Source organism: Phocoena sinus, chromosome 1 (assembly GCF_008692025.1).
Source record: "Phocoena sinus isolate mPhoSin1 chromosome 1, mPhoSin1.pri, whole genome shotgun sequence".
NCBI classification, from domain to species: domain Eukaryota; kingdom Metazoa; phylum Chordata; class Mammalia; order Artiodactyla; family Phocoenidae; genus Phocoena; species Phocoena sinus.
The window spans coordinates 19,986,190-20,001,898 of record NC_045763.1 but is presented as its reverse complement, the minus strand read 5'-3'; the positions used below and the strand labels follow the sequence as shown (position 1 = coordinate 20,001,898).

Below are 15,709 nucleotides of genomic sequence, written 5' to 3'. Positions count from 1 at the left end.
TCATTCTCTCTGTTCTTTATAATTTCAAAAATGATCTAAAATAATTATTAACTGGGTGTCTAATATGAGCCAGGTGCCAAGCTAGGTACTTTACCCACACTTCCTTCTTTACTGGGGTAGGGTTTATTATCCTATTTTCCAGAGAAGAAAACCGACGCAACTTAGATATGATACTAGTTCAAGGTCACCCAGCTTGCAGGTCACAGAACTGGGATAAGAATTGAGGTTTCTCCACCTTGCCAATCCAGCAAGCTTCCCATCAGGCCATATGCGTTGAGACAAGGCACACAAGCTGAGCAAGAGAGAACCAGACGTGTGCTGTCTCCAGCAGGGGGCAGTGAGTTAACAAACATTTTCACTTTTGAGGGACTGTGCACTGGGAACGTCACCTTTCTTCAGTCATGAAGTTTTGACAAGACTGGAGTAAACAGAAAAAGAAGGGAGCAGCATTAGGTTCCTCCTCAGGGCTATAATAAGGACAAACTTAAAAAGATGATGGCAATGGCCAGTCCAACGCTGGTGAACTGTTTAGGTTTCAGAAACAGCCTGGTGGAGAAGGTAGGTGTCCTTTGCCTACGAAAAGGAAGGCCCAGTGAGAGACTAAAGCCTTGAGATATACTTAAGAATCAAAACAGCCTCTACATAAATGATGGCAAACAAGGACCATCCAAGGATAAGACCAAAGGCAATAAGCTTAACCAAAAGCAAAAGAAATTAAGGGTAGAGACTGAAATCAATGTACTGATTCTCAAGCATAAGAGACACTAAACAATATGGTTAAGAAACTGTCATATCCTCCTCAGGGATTTTTTGAGAAAGAGTAACTGCTGGATGAATTAAGGAGAGCACAAGCCACACCAGATGACTGTTCAGGAAAATCTCCTGCAAGTGTAAGTGCTTCAGGAACACTCACAAATCTTTAAATGAGTGAACAAACAACCCCCCCCCCCCCCCCCCCCCCGACATCCTAAGCAGGTTAGTAAAGGGTCTTGTGAATCTGTATAGATGCTAACGGGCCAAGTTAGCTCAGCCATCTGCAGTACAGAGTCTGCTGGGGGAAGGCAGGATCACGCAGGAGAAAGAGTTCTCTCTCCCGCTGCTATTTCCTAAAAGATGAAATGATGGCTCACCAATTGTTCTACAAATGCCAGAACCCAAAAGGAGGCTATTAACATGACAAATACAAAAAAGCAAAAAGTAGAATTATATCACATAGACACAAATTTAGGGATAGAAACTTAAAATTAAATAAAATAATAATTTACCCTCCCCTGCATCTGTAAACCCATAACTGACCCCCACCATGCAGATGAACTTCACCAGTCAAAAAAACAAAGAAAAAAGAAAAAGTGAAGTAGAAGCCAAAAAGAGAGAGAGACAGAAGGGAAGAAAAAGAGGCTCTTAACTTTCTTCCCCATCTTTTCCAGGTCATTTGACAGTTTGCTGATGTCCAACAAAGACATGAGCAGTCAGTACACAGTGCTTAGGGGACCAAGATTTTATCTTTCTTCCATTTTAAGATTAAAAACACCAGAAACACACAACTAAGAGTAGAGCACAATGATAGTTCTATAAAGGGAACAAAAGTCCAGACTGGTTCCCTCAAAGCATTTAGTAATTATCGGTCTTACAGAAAGTGACTGGAAATCCCTTTTTGAGCAGAATTTTGCCTCCCAGGTGTGGGAGGCATGGAGATTCCCTCATCCCACTTTAGACAGCAGGTCACTGAGGGATGAAGTTGTCATGACAGCATAAGCTTGCACAGATGGGGTTTAAACCAGCTAATAAAACAGTACTTAAAAGCAATCCATCCATGCATGATTGTGTATTTCCAGTCCTGCCCAAGGCATCAAATTCCCATTCTCAGTCCAAGGAAAGCCAACCTTGGATTAAGCACTCAGGTGACATCAACATACCTAGACGCAGCAGCAAATGCAACAGCCCGGGCAGCAGTAGCTTCTTCTAACTTCTTCCTTTTTTTTTCCTCCATTAACTGCTTTTCTACAAAACTTCGGGCTTCCTGCTCAGCTTTTAGCTTTTTCTCCAACTGGCTGATATTCTGCTTATCTTTTTGCTTCATTTGCACAGCATTATGTAACCTATATGGAAATGATTGTCATACAAAGTTTTACAATTAGAAACGTCCAATATAAACCCTGGAGAAACATGGCTCCTCTTTATCAGTTTGAGGCCAAAGCAAACAGGAGATTTGAACAGCAAATCATAAATGTCAATTCCCAGAGTGTCCAAGGAAAATACATAGTCATTATTATTTAACAATTCCTAAACGCCAATAAACAAGCTGCCTTACAAGACACAGAATTGGACCTAGCCTCTGCTTTATTAATGTAAGTGATCTACAGAAGGTAATCCAGAAAATAGGATAAAACAAGTTTCTATCAGAGGAAAAGATAACTGTAGAACTAATTCTAGTGCCCCAAAGCACCTTGAAAGAACTTCAGTCTGAGACCAAGGAAGGGCTGAACCAGACCCATTGAAACTGAGGAAAAGGGTAGGAGGGGAAGGTCTTTCCCTGCCTGATCACAGTATGCCGCAGCCTGCTGCAGCCCTTCCTTTCCTGCTGGGAGATGTTTCCTCAGAGCGTCCCGAAACAGTCAGAATCACAGGATGCTTAATTTCACACAAAGACTTCAGCCACATTCCCTTCCCTGCTACTACCACCCCCAGCTTTACGTATCAATATAAGGTGAGTTTCTCTCAATATATCAATGTAAGGTAAGATGTTCTCTATGTAATAATGCTAGAGCCATCGCATACATACGTGGGTCAGAAGCAATGGAGAGGTTATTTGCCTATAATGCTCTAGCTTTTGAGCTACATTCCCTGAAAACGATGAAGAACTGCTCTTTCAAGGAAAAGCCCAGAAAGCTCAGCACCTGTAATAGTCATCACTACCCCAGACACACACTGTTTAGAGATGAAAAAAAAAGACAGACCCACATTGAGGCAAGAAGTAATTCCAGAATGAATTAATGGAAAGCATAAAAGAATTCATGCAGAAGAGCTAGCTTTTTGTCTGCCTCTTCAAATAAAATCAAGTTCAACATCATTTTATAGTTCCAGAAATCAAAGGAGATAGAGTCTAATCCTCTGGAAATGTTCACTAAAGGGAACAAGAGTTTCAAATTGTGGCAGAAATACTTCTTGTCGGTTTTACTCATATTGTCACAAAAGCTCAATAACTATTTTAAACTAAGAGAAGAAGTTATTAAACGGGAGAAGACAGAATAGTAATATTAATAAATTGTTTGGCTGCAATGAAATAAGTTTTTATAGATTTTATAACATGTTGAATAACTGGTCCTACATTAAATATTCTAAACATTTTGTTTAAAAAAAAAACACCCCTCTGCTAGATCCCTTTGTCGTCATGAGCCTTGTGCTCCAATCCCTGGAAACGAGAGCAACGCGAGGCTGCTTGACTCACGGCCAGAGGCCCACAAGGCACACGTACTTGTTCTGCAGCAGCTCGTTCTCTTGCCGGAGCTGGCCCATTTCTGAGCGGATCCCTCGCTCGGTGCTCGAGAGGGAGCTGATCTGACTGCGGAGCTCCTGTTCCACTTGCCTGCTGGCCTGCAGGTCGGCCTTTAACTTTTTAATGTCTTGTTCCAGCCTAGGAGAAGGAGAAACACAGCATCTTCATCACTGACAGGCCAGCCCGGGGGCTCTGTGGGAGACCCTGGCTGAAGTCCCTGACTGCTGGGTGGCCGGTGGAGCACCCTGCCAGCAGCTCCTGACATCAACGCAACTCCCATCTGCAATCAGCCTTTGAATCAGTGCTTCTGCCTGGGTCTCCCCCTTCCCACCAGAGGGTAACTTTTGATTTCCCCCCAAATATTTGTGAACACTGACAGGTGAAGATGGTGCTTGTGAGTATCTGAGCTGCTAATAAAGGAGGAGGGGAAGGCAGAGGGAGGGTGCCTGAAGGGCATGGTCCCCTCTCCACTGGTGAATTCCCCATGCCCCTCAGCAAGGGAGATATGCTAGTAACAACCAGCTCAGGACCCACATGCTTTGAGATATCCTGATAGATCAGAGTCTACTGTCTGAGATTCCCTCCCACCATGGGCCTAGAAGAAAACAGTGTCTGAGGCAGCCTCCTGAAACTGCTAGCATCCTTGCTAAATGATGCTCACACTTGTGGTGACTGTGACAGAAGAGCTCACTAGACTCAACAACAATGAAAAAAGGAACAAATTACATGATCTACGAATCACAAGAAAACTCAATCTGTGAAATGAAGCTTATCTTTTCAATTCCTTGCTCCTGTTCCATCTATTTTCTTTAATGCAGTAATAGTTTCACTTTAAGTGATACGTATTGGGGAGCTATTATATGCACATGTAGGACTGAAAAGGGTCAACAAAGAATATAAAGTTAAGCCCCCTTCTTCATGAGAGGACTTTACAATTTCACTAGAGGCCAATAAACAGACATTTAAAATGATTAAACCATAATACAGGAAGGCCATGGTTAAAAACATGCTAAAGGGAGTAACTAATATTTAATGAGAACTTACATGCCAGGCACTGTTCCATAGGTTTTAATGGTATGAACGCATTTAATCTGTACAACTATGAGCTAAATTGAATAACCTTGGCAATTATTAGTCCCATTTTTACAGATGAAGAAATTTAGATTCAGGAAAAGTTCCAGCCCAAGGTCACACAGGCAGCCTAGCTCTAGACTCCACTCTCTTCTCCAGCAGGCCAAACTGGCTCTATCAGCCACAGCATGGCATGGGGAGAAGTGTCACATGAGTTCTGAGGAGAGAAGATGGGAAATGAGTTGGGCCTCGAAAGTTGGGCAGGATTTGGAGAAGTAGAAGGGGAGGAGAAGGCATTCTAAACAAGGGGAAAGCATGCTCAAAAGCTCAAAGGTAGCAACAGCCACAGGCATTTGGAGGCAGAGCAATCAGTCTGGCCTCTGAGGAAGGCTTGTACTCTGGGAACAGGGTGAGAAAGGATAGAAGGGACCTGGCAGATTAGACCATGGAGAACGGCACTCAAGTTCAGGCCAAGGATGACTGCCAGGTGAGACTCAGAAGACACCTTTTCCTACAAACCTACAGTAGGCAAAAGTCAGTTAGCTCTGAAGAGACTCTTGTGCACTTCACTAATCCAACACACCAACAGAACCAAGAATTCTGGAGGGCAATGGTGATCTCCTTGGAACTGCCAGGTCCATAGACTAGGTCCTTACAGATATGTTTTATGAAGCACGAAATCCCCAGGGCCCATCAATCACAGTGATCAACACTTACTAAATACATGTATCGGTTGCCTGGCATTCCTTAGAAAACCAAAGAGCGGCTTTATTTACCTGTCTTACCTTTAGCCAATTGAAACAAAATCTCAAAACCAAAAAGTCATGAAACATCAATGGTTAGCTCCCAGGCCCAGTAGCCAGTCCCCCTGTCCAGTGCCTGGGAACACGGACTAGAGACTCTGTGTTCCAGAAGAGCTGCCGGGTCTCCTGACACAGCTCGCTCCCCAGGGAAGCGTCACAAATGGACATCATGCCACACTTTCCCTATTGCCAGGGTTATTCCAGTTGAATGTACTCCCGGAACTGCTCTAAACAATTACCGACTGGCATTTATACCATCCCCACACCGTCACTCATTCACCCGAAGTTACCCAAGGGATATTTTCTAAAACAGGTCGATGTTGTCAGGTTATCCTCATTAAGAAGTTTGGCTGAAAAATGTGTTAGGTAATTTATCTTTTTTGAGAAGTCGGTTTCACAGCCCGAGGGCTGCATTTTTAGTAAGAAGGATGAGCTTTAAGAAGAGACTAGGGACTTCGCAAGGTTTAGAAACGGGGTATAGGATCAGGATTCTCGACTCAGCTCTGGAGCCAGCTCTGCGACCCCGGACAAGGCATATAACCTTTCAGGACTCAGTTTCCCCATCTGAGGCAAACGATCTCTAAAGTCCCTCCCAGCTTGGTCTAGGATTTCTAGGCCTGACACACTTACCACTGGCTGTTGATCTGCCCCTTCAGATTAGCAACCTAAGCTGTATCATATGCAGAGGCCCAGGAATCAAGTTCCACACAAGCAGCCACTGGGGCAAAGCATGTGCCGCAGTTGGGAATGAAAGAAAAATTAAATCTGCGAAGTCTAGATGTCAAGAATTTTGAAGTTCTTACTTTTTTAGAGTTTTTAACCTATAAAAGCCAGATTTCCTACCATGAACTAAGAATAACAATTTCTGAATGAAACTTTAGAGTTCTTTGAAAAATGTAAAAAAACCAAGGAGTTAGGAGAGCAAAGTGTGCAAAAATATCTAGAGTGTAACTTCTGGAGATCGCAGAACACTAAACAATATTTTTTGTGTGTAGAACTATGGAAATTTTATCAAAGACGTACAGCAGCACAATACAAGAGAAATAAAGTGACGTGGTTTCAAGGGTGTGTTCACTTTGTGAAAATTCGTAAGTTGTACACTTAAGATTTGAGCACTTTTGTGGACGTGTGTTATACTTCAATAAAAAGCTTATTTTCAAAAATTAAATAACTTAAGTTCACGAGGCACAGAATTAAAATGCTTCAGGATTTTCGTAACTGTTGCCATTGGTTCTGTAAAACTCTGAATGACTGTTTTCCAAACAGTTGCAGCAAACCTGTTAGTTAACACAGCATTCCTCAGTTTAAGGAACACTGGTCTATAGGAAACTGCATGACAACATGTAAGGTAACTTAATGTGCTAAATGGTAAATTCTCAGTAACTTTTAAAATTTATTAGGGGAAACTTTTCATTGTCCCTCTGCAGAAAGCATTAATTTAATGTTGAACGTTCACTATATTTTAAATCTTAACTGAGGTAGGTGGTAAAGTGATTTACAAACCCTTATTGGATTTATGTTTTTATTGCAAAAGTGATACCCAGTCAAAATGAAAAACTGCATACAACAGAGAAGTATAAAGAATAAACATGTAAATAACTCATAACCCTTTCATCCAGACAGAACCACTATTTGCATTTGGTTTACTTCATTTCTGTATGTCTTTTTCTTTCTCTTTCTTAACACATGTAAACATTTTTCATATTGCTGAGAGGGTATCACATGTACAGGTTACAAAGCTTAAGCACCTTTCCACACTATTAGAAACTTTTCACAGACAACTTAATTGCTGCGTAATGTTACAGCACACAGGGGTACTGTGCTCCCAATCTCTGCATGTGCTCAATAAAAAATGTATACATGAGTCTTTAAAGAATTACACGAATCAGTAAGTTGAACTGAATCGAGCCAGTCAAGTGCCAGGGGCATTTATTAGACAGATAACTACTACTCGTCATAATGGTAAACTTAACCCTTTTGTGCTGAAGGTCAATACTTACTAGGTAAAATGCAGATATATAATTTATTGCTGTGAAACACCAAGAAGTACTGATTAAATGGTGTTAAGAGGTTAATGCAAAATCTTCAAATATATTCATGGGATTTTACTAAAATGTCGATAGCTGCAACCTAAATTTGAAGCACGTGGCCAGGAAGAAAATGAGGCAGAAGTAATAGTTTATAACCCTTAAAACTAATTTCAGTAAATAGGAATCAAAAGAAAGCAGGAAAAAATTTCATCTCCAAGCTCAAATCCATTTATCAGAGCTAAATCCTATTCTCCTCCCTACACAATAGAAGATTAAGGGATAAAAGAGAATTTTCCTCCAGCAGAACTATAAACTCATCCAAAAAAAAGAAATAATGGGTCAGACAGATCTTAACCAAACTTTGGTAAGGCTTCGGCAGGAAATAAACATACTCCCTCCTTGCCCAACTCCCGTCACCCTTACGAAGGCTGTCCAGTAGTGCTGCCACTTGGGATACAGACAGGGCCCACAGCAAAGCTGGAGTCTATGTGTCCAATAAATATGTCTGTCTGGGCCCAATCATACAAACCAGGGGTCTAATCAACTCAGAACGTTACCTGTTAGGTCCAGGCACCTTTCTGAGCCGCTTTACTCCACTTTACTGATAAAATTTTAAATCAACTTCTAAACTTGTAAGCTACCTCTAAACTCCAGCAGAGCACCTAACTCACAAGCAAGAGGTGGGGCCCCTGGAGCAGCCCTTCCTCAGGGCTCCACTCGCCAGCCCAGCTGACTTCAGAGCAAAACTGCCAAGCTGAGGAACACTCTTACCCACTCTAAACCTCAACTCTACCTCATCTCCTCCCTCATTCCACCCAGCTAAGGTACGCTATAATGTAAATGGTTGCTAATTATTTAATTTTAAGGGAAAAAGTTACATTTTAATAAGGGGTAATTTCCTAGCTGACCAAAAGAATGAAGCTCAAACCTGAGTCTTTCAAGGCAGGCTAAGTAAGAAAAATATCTTTGAGCATCTTGAAGCACACCTGGTAGTAAAACAAAGTACAGTATTCAAGTGTCAGCTTTTAGTTGAAAGAGGTATTGTTAAGCATCTGAAAAGGTAGGGAGATATTTATGTCTAAGTGTTTGTAATCCTTATCTTTGTGAATTACTTGAATTACAGCCACAGTGCTATGACTTCATTGAAAGTTTAAAAGTCTCCAATGTGTAGAGCCAGTATCTTCATGTTTTTATAAAGCCTGAGGCTTTATGAGGCCTGACTGAGAACACAGAAGAACTTTAAGACTTTGGGGCAGGAAATTGCCCCAGGAAGCAAGTCCTGCGAAAAAGAGGGAGACCTTTTCTCAGCCAGGACTTCACCTACAGATGACTCCATACCCATTCCAGAAAACGACCTAAATGTATATTTCTATGGGTTGCCAGCTTGACCCCATGAGGCCCTCAGGAAGATAAGGAGCCTCGGCTCTGCTGGTTATCTCTGAGCTCTAAGAAGCTGTGACAGAGATGCTGTAGGCCTTGCATGACAACACAGAACTTAAGAGTGCTGCTTACCACGTAAGAAAAGGGGCTTCAGAAGGTCACCTTCAAACGATACAGCCAAGTGACTGAAAGATGAGTTTTTTTCACAAACCCATCATACCAGCCAAAACGACCTGCTCCTTGTTTCCAGATATCTTCTGCCTTTAATTATACCACCACTCCCTACTGGAGGAATGGCCTCCAATTTTCAAGTCTCACTCATTCGAGACCCACTTAAAAAATAAAAACAAAAACCAAACTCTCCACCATGAGGTGCTGATTTCCCTCTCCTTCTGAAATCTGAAAGCCCTTACTGTTGGTGTTTCTGGTTTGGCACTAAACCATTTCCCTGTGCTGTTTTTATATTTGTTTTGGTTTTTAATATTTTCCTGTGTATATATCTTATTTCTAAAGAGCCTATAAGTTCTCTGAAGCCAGGGACTGGCGGTGCTCTAAAATTAGAAGCTGGAAGTGTATTTCTAAAGTTTCTTCTGACCCTTCCAAGACCATGTCTCTAACTCTCGCTCTGTGTCCATTTCCTCAGTGCTTAGATTAGAACAGGGTTAGCGTTATGATATATGAGGCTCTGGAAACAACCTATCTACAGAAGGCCGCCAGATTTTTAGTTTCAATAGTGGCTGAAGGAGACCGGGGTAAAGGGGCATTTGCTTATCAGGAAGGCAGGTGCACATGAAAAGACTGAATGAAGATGGGAATAAAGACACAGACCTACTAGAGCATGGACTTGAGGATATGGGGAGGTGAGAGAGTGGCATGGATATATATACACTGCCAAACGTAAAATAGATAGCTAGTGGGAAGCAGCCGCATGGCACAGGGAGATCAGCTATGTGGTTTATGACCACCTAGAGGGGTGGGATAGGGAGGGTGGGAGGGAGGGAGATGCAAGAGGGAAGAGATGTGGGAATATATGTATATGTATAACTGATTCACTTTGTTACAAAGCAGAAACTAACACACCATTGTAAAGCAATTATACTCCAATAAAGATGTTTAAAAAAAAAAAAAGACTGAATGAAGAGCAACTGCTTTATCTCACTAAGTACCTAATTCCATTAGGAGATCCCCTGGCATACGTTAATCATACAAGACAGAACTTGTTTAGGGACCACACAGCTGTCTATGCAGGAAACTGAGCTCATAAATCAAAGCTCTGTCCCCAGAACAAATACTGTTTACCTTCACCAACTCCTTCCCTTCCCCCCTTTCCAGGTCATTCACCCTGACAGGCTGGGTAGCATGGGTCATTCACATAAAAACATGAATGTCTTTCATCTTAAGTGAGGCCTACACTGACTTGAAGCTGCTCTAGTATATCCTATAAACCACAACTTTGGAAATAAGGAAATGAAGCTGCCTCAGGTCTCACTGTGGTTACTACAATTGCTTACCAGGCACAAGTATCCAAAAATAAGCAACAGCCTGATTACCTGATTGCTAGGTGAAACCATAATACAAAGTACCTTATGCCTCTGCTCCCTAATCTGTCAAACACATTCATTTTCATTAAGGAACACAGAGAAGGAAAGGAAATCTAGAGGATTTCACTGGCCATTCATGGAATAGAAAACTGACTTCTTGAAGCCCTTTAAGAATAAAGCAATGGGTGCCATGAACTATTTTTAATAAGGTCCTTAAAAGATGTGGTCAGATATGATACTTTGTATCAAAAAAGTCTTTAAAATGTTCATATCTGTTAATACATCATCCCTCTCCCACACTGGAGATACACACAAAGATTTGTATAAAAGTGTGTTTGTTGCAGCATTATTTATAGTAAGAAAAAAAAAGCAGGAACACAAATATTCAACAGAAGAGTGGCTAAATAAATTGTATATTCATGTGTCTGACTGACATGCCACCATTAAAAAACCATTGGGGTCTTCGCTGGTGGCACAGTGGTTAAGAATCCGCCTGCCAATGCAGGGGGACATGGGTTCAAGCCCTGGCCTGGGAAGATCCCCCATGGTGCGGAGCACTAAGCCCGTGAGCCACAATTACTCAGCCTGCGAGCCACAACTACTGAGCCCACGTGCCACAACTACTGAAGCCCATGCGCCTAGAGCCCACGCTCCGCAACAAGAGAAGCCACCGCGATGAGAAGCCCGTGCACCGTAACGAAGAGTAGCCCCCGTTCGCTGCAACTAGAGAAAGCCCACATGCAGCAACAAACTCAACACAGCCAAAAAAATAATAAACAAATTAATTTAAAAAAAAACCACTGAGGAAGAATATTCAATGACATGGGAGAATGCTCATGATATAGTCAGTGAAAAAGACAATTACAAAACATTATACATAGCATGAGCTTCGTTTTGTGAAAATATGTATGTATGCAAGAGAAAAAAAGACTGAGAGGATATACATTAAGATAGTGGGGCTTCCCTGGGGGTGCAGTGGTTGAGAGTCCACCTGCTGATGCAGGGGACACGGGTTCGTGCCCCAGTCCGGGAGGATCCCACATGCCGCGGAGCGGCTGGGCCTTTGAGCCATGGCCGCTGAGCCTGCGCGTCCGGAGCCTGTGCTCTGCAGCGGGAGAGGCCACGGCAGTGAGAGGCCTACATACCGCAAAAAAAAAAAAAAAAAAAAAAAGATAGTGGCCACCTCTTCTTTATTTTCAAAATTGGAAGTAATCAACAGCTTATTTTTAACATTTTAGTTATCATTTTATGATTGGGAGAAAAGTTATTTCAAAATAGGAAGCTGTTAATTTGCTTTCCATGGCTTTTCAACATTCACTGTTACTCTTAGATTTGCCCATGTCACAGGCCAGTTTCAGAAATAATCTGAAAGCCTTAGGGAAAACCCAACTCTTTTACTTCCTAAACTTTTTAGGTCACTCCAAGGAAGGCGAACTTAATTTTCTGAAGTAGAAGACACCTCAGTTCCTAAATCTACATCAACTACCTGTACTTCCCATTCATCAGTTCCTATCAAAGCAATAGTTTGTCTAAATCTAGATTCTAGAGCTGCAATTTATGGCCCGCCCTGGCTCCTTGTAAAAGAAGAGAGCAGGCATCGCTCTGACATCAGCTATACACATGTTACAGGGGATGGTGCTGGGAGGTCCAGATTCTAAACTGGCTGGTCTGTGAAATCTACAAATAACCACTGTCCATGTCCCCTGTTTCGGTGTATTTTATGCTCCAAGAACACGGCAGAAAAACACCTTGGTGTGGAGTAAGTCACCTGCCTTAGACACAGGAGGCCTCTATACCGTATGGTTTGAGGAACACCAGAGACCCAAACTACCCTTCTTACCATAATGCTGTCCCCTCTCCTTCTAAGTGGTCTGAAGACCTCACGGTCAGGTGTGAGGATGCAACAAAAAAGGTGGCAGTCTTTGACTCTGGAGGGGCACTGTCAACAGGTGCATGTTTTCCAGGAGCACACGGAACTCAAGGACAGGAGAAGGCAAAAAGTTTCCATTAATACATGGCAGTTCAGTTCATGGGAATTACCAGATTGCCCCTAACTACAAGTCCTTCCTGCAGGAGTCCAGTTTTTGACTGGTGGGGTCAGTGGGGGATGGAACAAAATACAAGAGAAACAGGAAGGGTCAGGTGCAGAGGTTACAGACTGGTGAGCCAATCCGGCCCATGAACATGTTTGTTTCACTCTCCTCCACATGATGCAAAAATAAATGTTGTGGAACGGTGAGATTTCACATAAAGACACCTATTTTGGCATCTCCTCTGAATATCAGAAGATTTAGCAACACTGGGCCTGCAACCCCACAGCAACACCTGGCTGGGCCGTCTGGAAGGGCATGTGCTTCCCAACTCCCACGTGCCGGGTGCAGTACTGAGTACGAACGATGCCAACCCCAGCCCCCTGCTCACGCCTGTGCCCTGCCTCGCTCCTGTACATGCCGGAGTCCGCAACACCCTCTCTAGAGCCAGGGGGACAGTAAGGGCAGTGGTCCTTTCTGGTTCATTATACTGTTTCGGTTTCAAATCTGTTACAACACTCTATCAAGAAAGGTGAAACGTACCTTACGAGACAGAGGAGTTGTCATTCTTTCCATAAAAAAGAAACTAAAACTTGCTTTAATTCTGAGAGTCCCAGCTGACTAGAAAAGAGGTCTAAGAGATCCCAGAGAGGTTTGCACAGACTGAAGTATACCCACACTGGCGGTCAAAGTACTCAAATAGCCAGTCTCTAAATGGTAGTGTGAGTAACATTTAAAGAATACAGTTCCTTTTCCTTGGAGTTCCGCCCCTCCAGGGAATCCACCCCTAATTCCCTTAGCTGGAAACCTCAGTTCGTTATGTGCCAGCAGGGGTACTGACTCAGAATTTAACACAACATTTTATAGTAGTTCCTTCTGAATTCTAGGGAGGAAACTTTCTAGCTGGCTAATCAGAAATCCCTGTTTTAGAATAAACTCTCAGTACTCAACATAAAAATGTTTCTAATGTGGATTCCCCCCACCAAATAATTTGTGTTATTTCATAATTTATCCATACAACATAGATAATGATCTTTTTTGATCACCTGGATATGCAGACTAAGTAAACTGCTGGCTTAAATTCATTAATGCCTAGCTTCTAAAGTGCTGCTTGGTTTTCAAGTCACAAAATAGGCCTGCTTAAGTATAAAATTATCATGCTTCTATTACCACATTTATATCCCAGAATATTATAGTTTTAAATCACTGCAATGGTTAAAATAAATTCAAACTATATTATGAATTAATATAATAAACAAAGCTAACCAAATAAAACCTACAGGTACCTTAAATATTATGAGCATGGCAGAAAATGAAAATAAATCAGGTCCAACAATGTATATCTGCTCAGAGACAATGCTAGACTAATATAAATGAAAAACACGTTTCCACAGAGACACTGAACTTACTAATAAATATAAATATGGCTGTACTACGTTTCTTTTCACTTAATAATTTCCAAAGAATTTATTTTCACTTAATAACTTCCAAAATATTTAGTAGCAGCTATATCCAACATATTTAATCTAATTCTTTCTGAAATGTCATGTATTTTTACTAAATTTACCTCTCAGCTAGAAATGATACTGTTACAAGTAAATGGTCCAATGCACCTGTGGAAGCGGAAAGGCCTACTTTGGCAGCCACCACTCACAAGGAGAGTGTCAGGCAAGTCACTGTGCAGCACAGGTTGTCAATGCAGGTGACAGGGAGCACACGTAGGGAAAGCAGCCAGGGTAAAGCCCCAAAGCCCCAATCACTGTCTCCCAAGGTCATATTTTCTTCCACAAACTATTCCTGACACACAGCAAAATGTATTCAAATGCAAAAGAAAACAAACAAAGATACCATTTTCTGTTTGGCACCAGAGATGACATACAAGCAGTCAACGCATTTTCTAACCAGGGGGATTTCCTTGGAGGGAAGTTTGGAAACATGGAATCTAAGCTCTCTCTCCAGCTACCACAAAGACAAAGAGAATGGCTAGAGCTAAGGGGGAAGAGAGAAGGCAAGACCCACCAGGAAAGATGAATAAGACAAGGCAAACTGAGATTTCCTCCGGGTTCTTGGCTGACATGTGGCTTGTGCCTAGATTCCTTGGCCCTGAGGACCAACCAACCCACTGGCAGAGCAAATGGCTTTTTCAAAAGTCCCTTGGAGGAGTTTTCTCCCCTTGCCCTTGTAACTTCCAGAAATTCTTAAACCTCCTCACAGCCTGGAAAAAAGTCCTGACAGAGTACTTAATTTTAAAACTCTCTGGGAAATACCAAGGAAAAGGGCTTAGAGTGGAGAAAGTCCTTCTATTCTTTAGAAATAAAATCAGTTAACAACTTACTCAAGAACAACAAATAGTTTGACACTGGATGGCAGGTCCTTGGCCTGGTCTAATGTAATATTTAGGTTTTCCACCTTCAAAAGCCTTTGAGTTGCACTGCACTGCATCTTTCCTCCCCCTGCCCCCATCTAGTATTTTCCCTGCACAAAGGTAATATTCATTCAACAAGTATTTACTGAGCATCTACCCTGTGGCAATCACTGTGTACTGTGGCAGACAAGAAAAAAGGAGGTCCCTGCCCTCGTCGAGCTTACATTCTTTTATGGGCATAATAAGCCCGTGTAAAAATTCAAAGTATGTAGAAATAGACAATGTAGAAAGTAAACATCTCCTATAATCAGCTACAATTGACCATTTGGTGTATACTATTTCAAATAATTTTCTGTGTATATAAGAATCATACCTAACCATATTTTGTTAATGGTTCATACCATATGATCTGTTTTGCTATTTCCGCCCCTTTAACAATCAATATTGGGGTGTTTCCATTACCTTCTTTTAAGATGAGTTTCCACCTTTCAAGAGACTCCTTTGTAACCTTCCCCACTTAAACTACTGTGATTTCCCACGTAGGACTCTTTAGGGACTTGGGAGAGGGCTGGAAAGGTCTATAAAAGGCCACCTCCCCCTGGAGTACCTGTCTCAGGGAATGCTCGTGGGCTCTTCCTCTGGAATTGACTGCTCTGTCTTGTTTCTTTCCCATAGTCAGGTCTCAACTTTGGATTCTACCCCCGCTTTGTGCCTATAATCTCTAAGATGACAAAACAGGGGCTTCGTGGATTATCTTTACTTTGCTCTTTTGCACAGCTATTCACACCAAAATCATACTGAACCCACTGATTATTAAAAATCAGTATCTAAAAATATGGCCATTTGCTTTCAATGGATACATAATTTTTAATTGTGTGTAGACACCTTAAAATGTGGGAAATGAAAAATAGGAAGTAGTGTAAACTGTCTATTGTTTTTCCCCCAACAGCAAGACCACACTAAGTAGCCTTCTATAAGGCAGAGGTTACATGA

At 41.9% G+C, this 15,709-nt stretch overlaps 1 protein-coding gene across 1 annotated transcript in view; it reads right to left on the bottom strand.

Moving 5' to 3' along the window:
* MACO1 (macoilin 1) overlaps positions 1-15,709 on the bottom strand; it is a 57,839-nt gene that overhangs the window by 9,898 nt on the left and 32,232 nt on the right. The window contains exons 7-8 of the mRNA XM_032639495.1: positions 3,476-3,634; positions 1,917-2,099 (exon numbers count right to left, since the gene is read on the bottom strand). Coding sequence (XP_032495386.1) covers positions 1,917-2,099; positions 3,476-3,634 — 342 coding nt within the window. The remainder of the gene's footprint in view (positions 1-1,916; positions 2,100-3,475; positions 3,635-15,709) is intronic.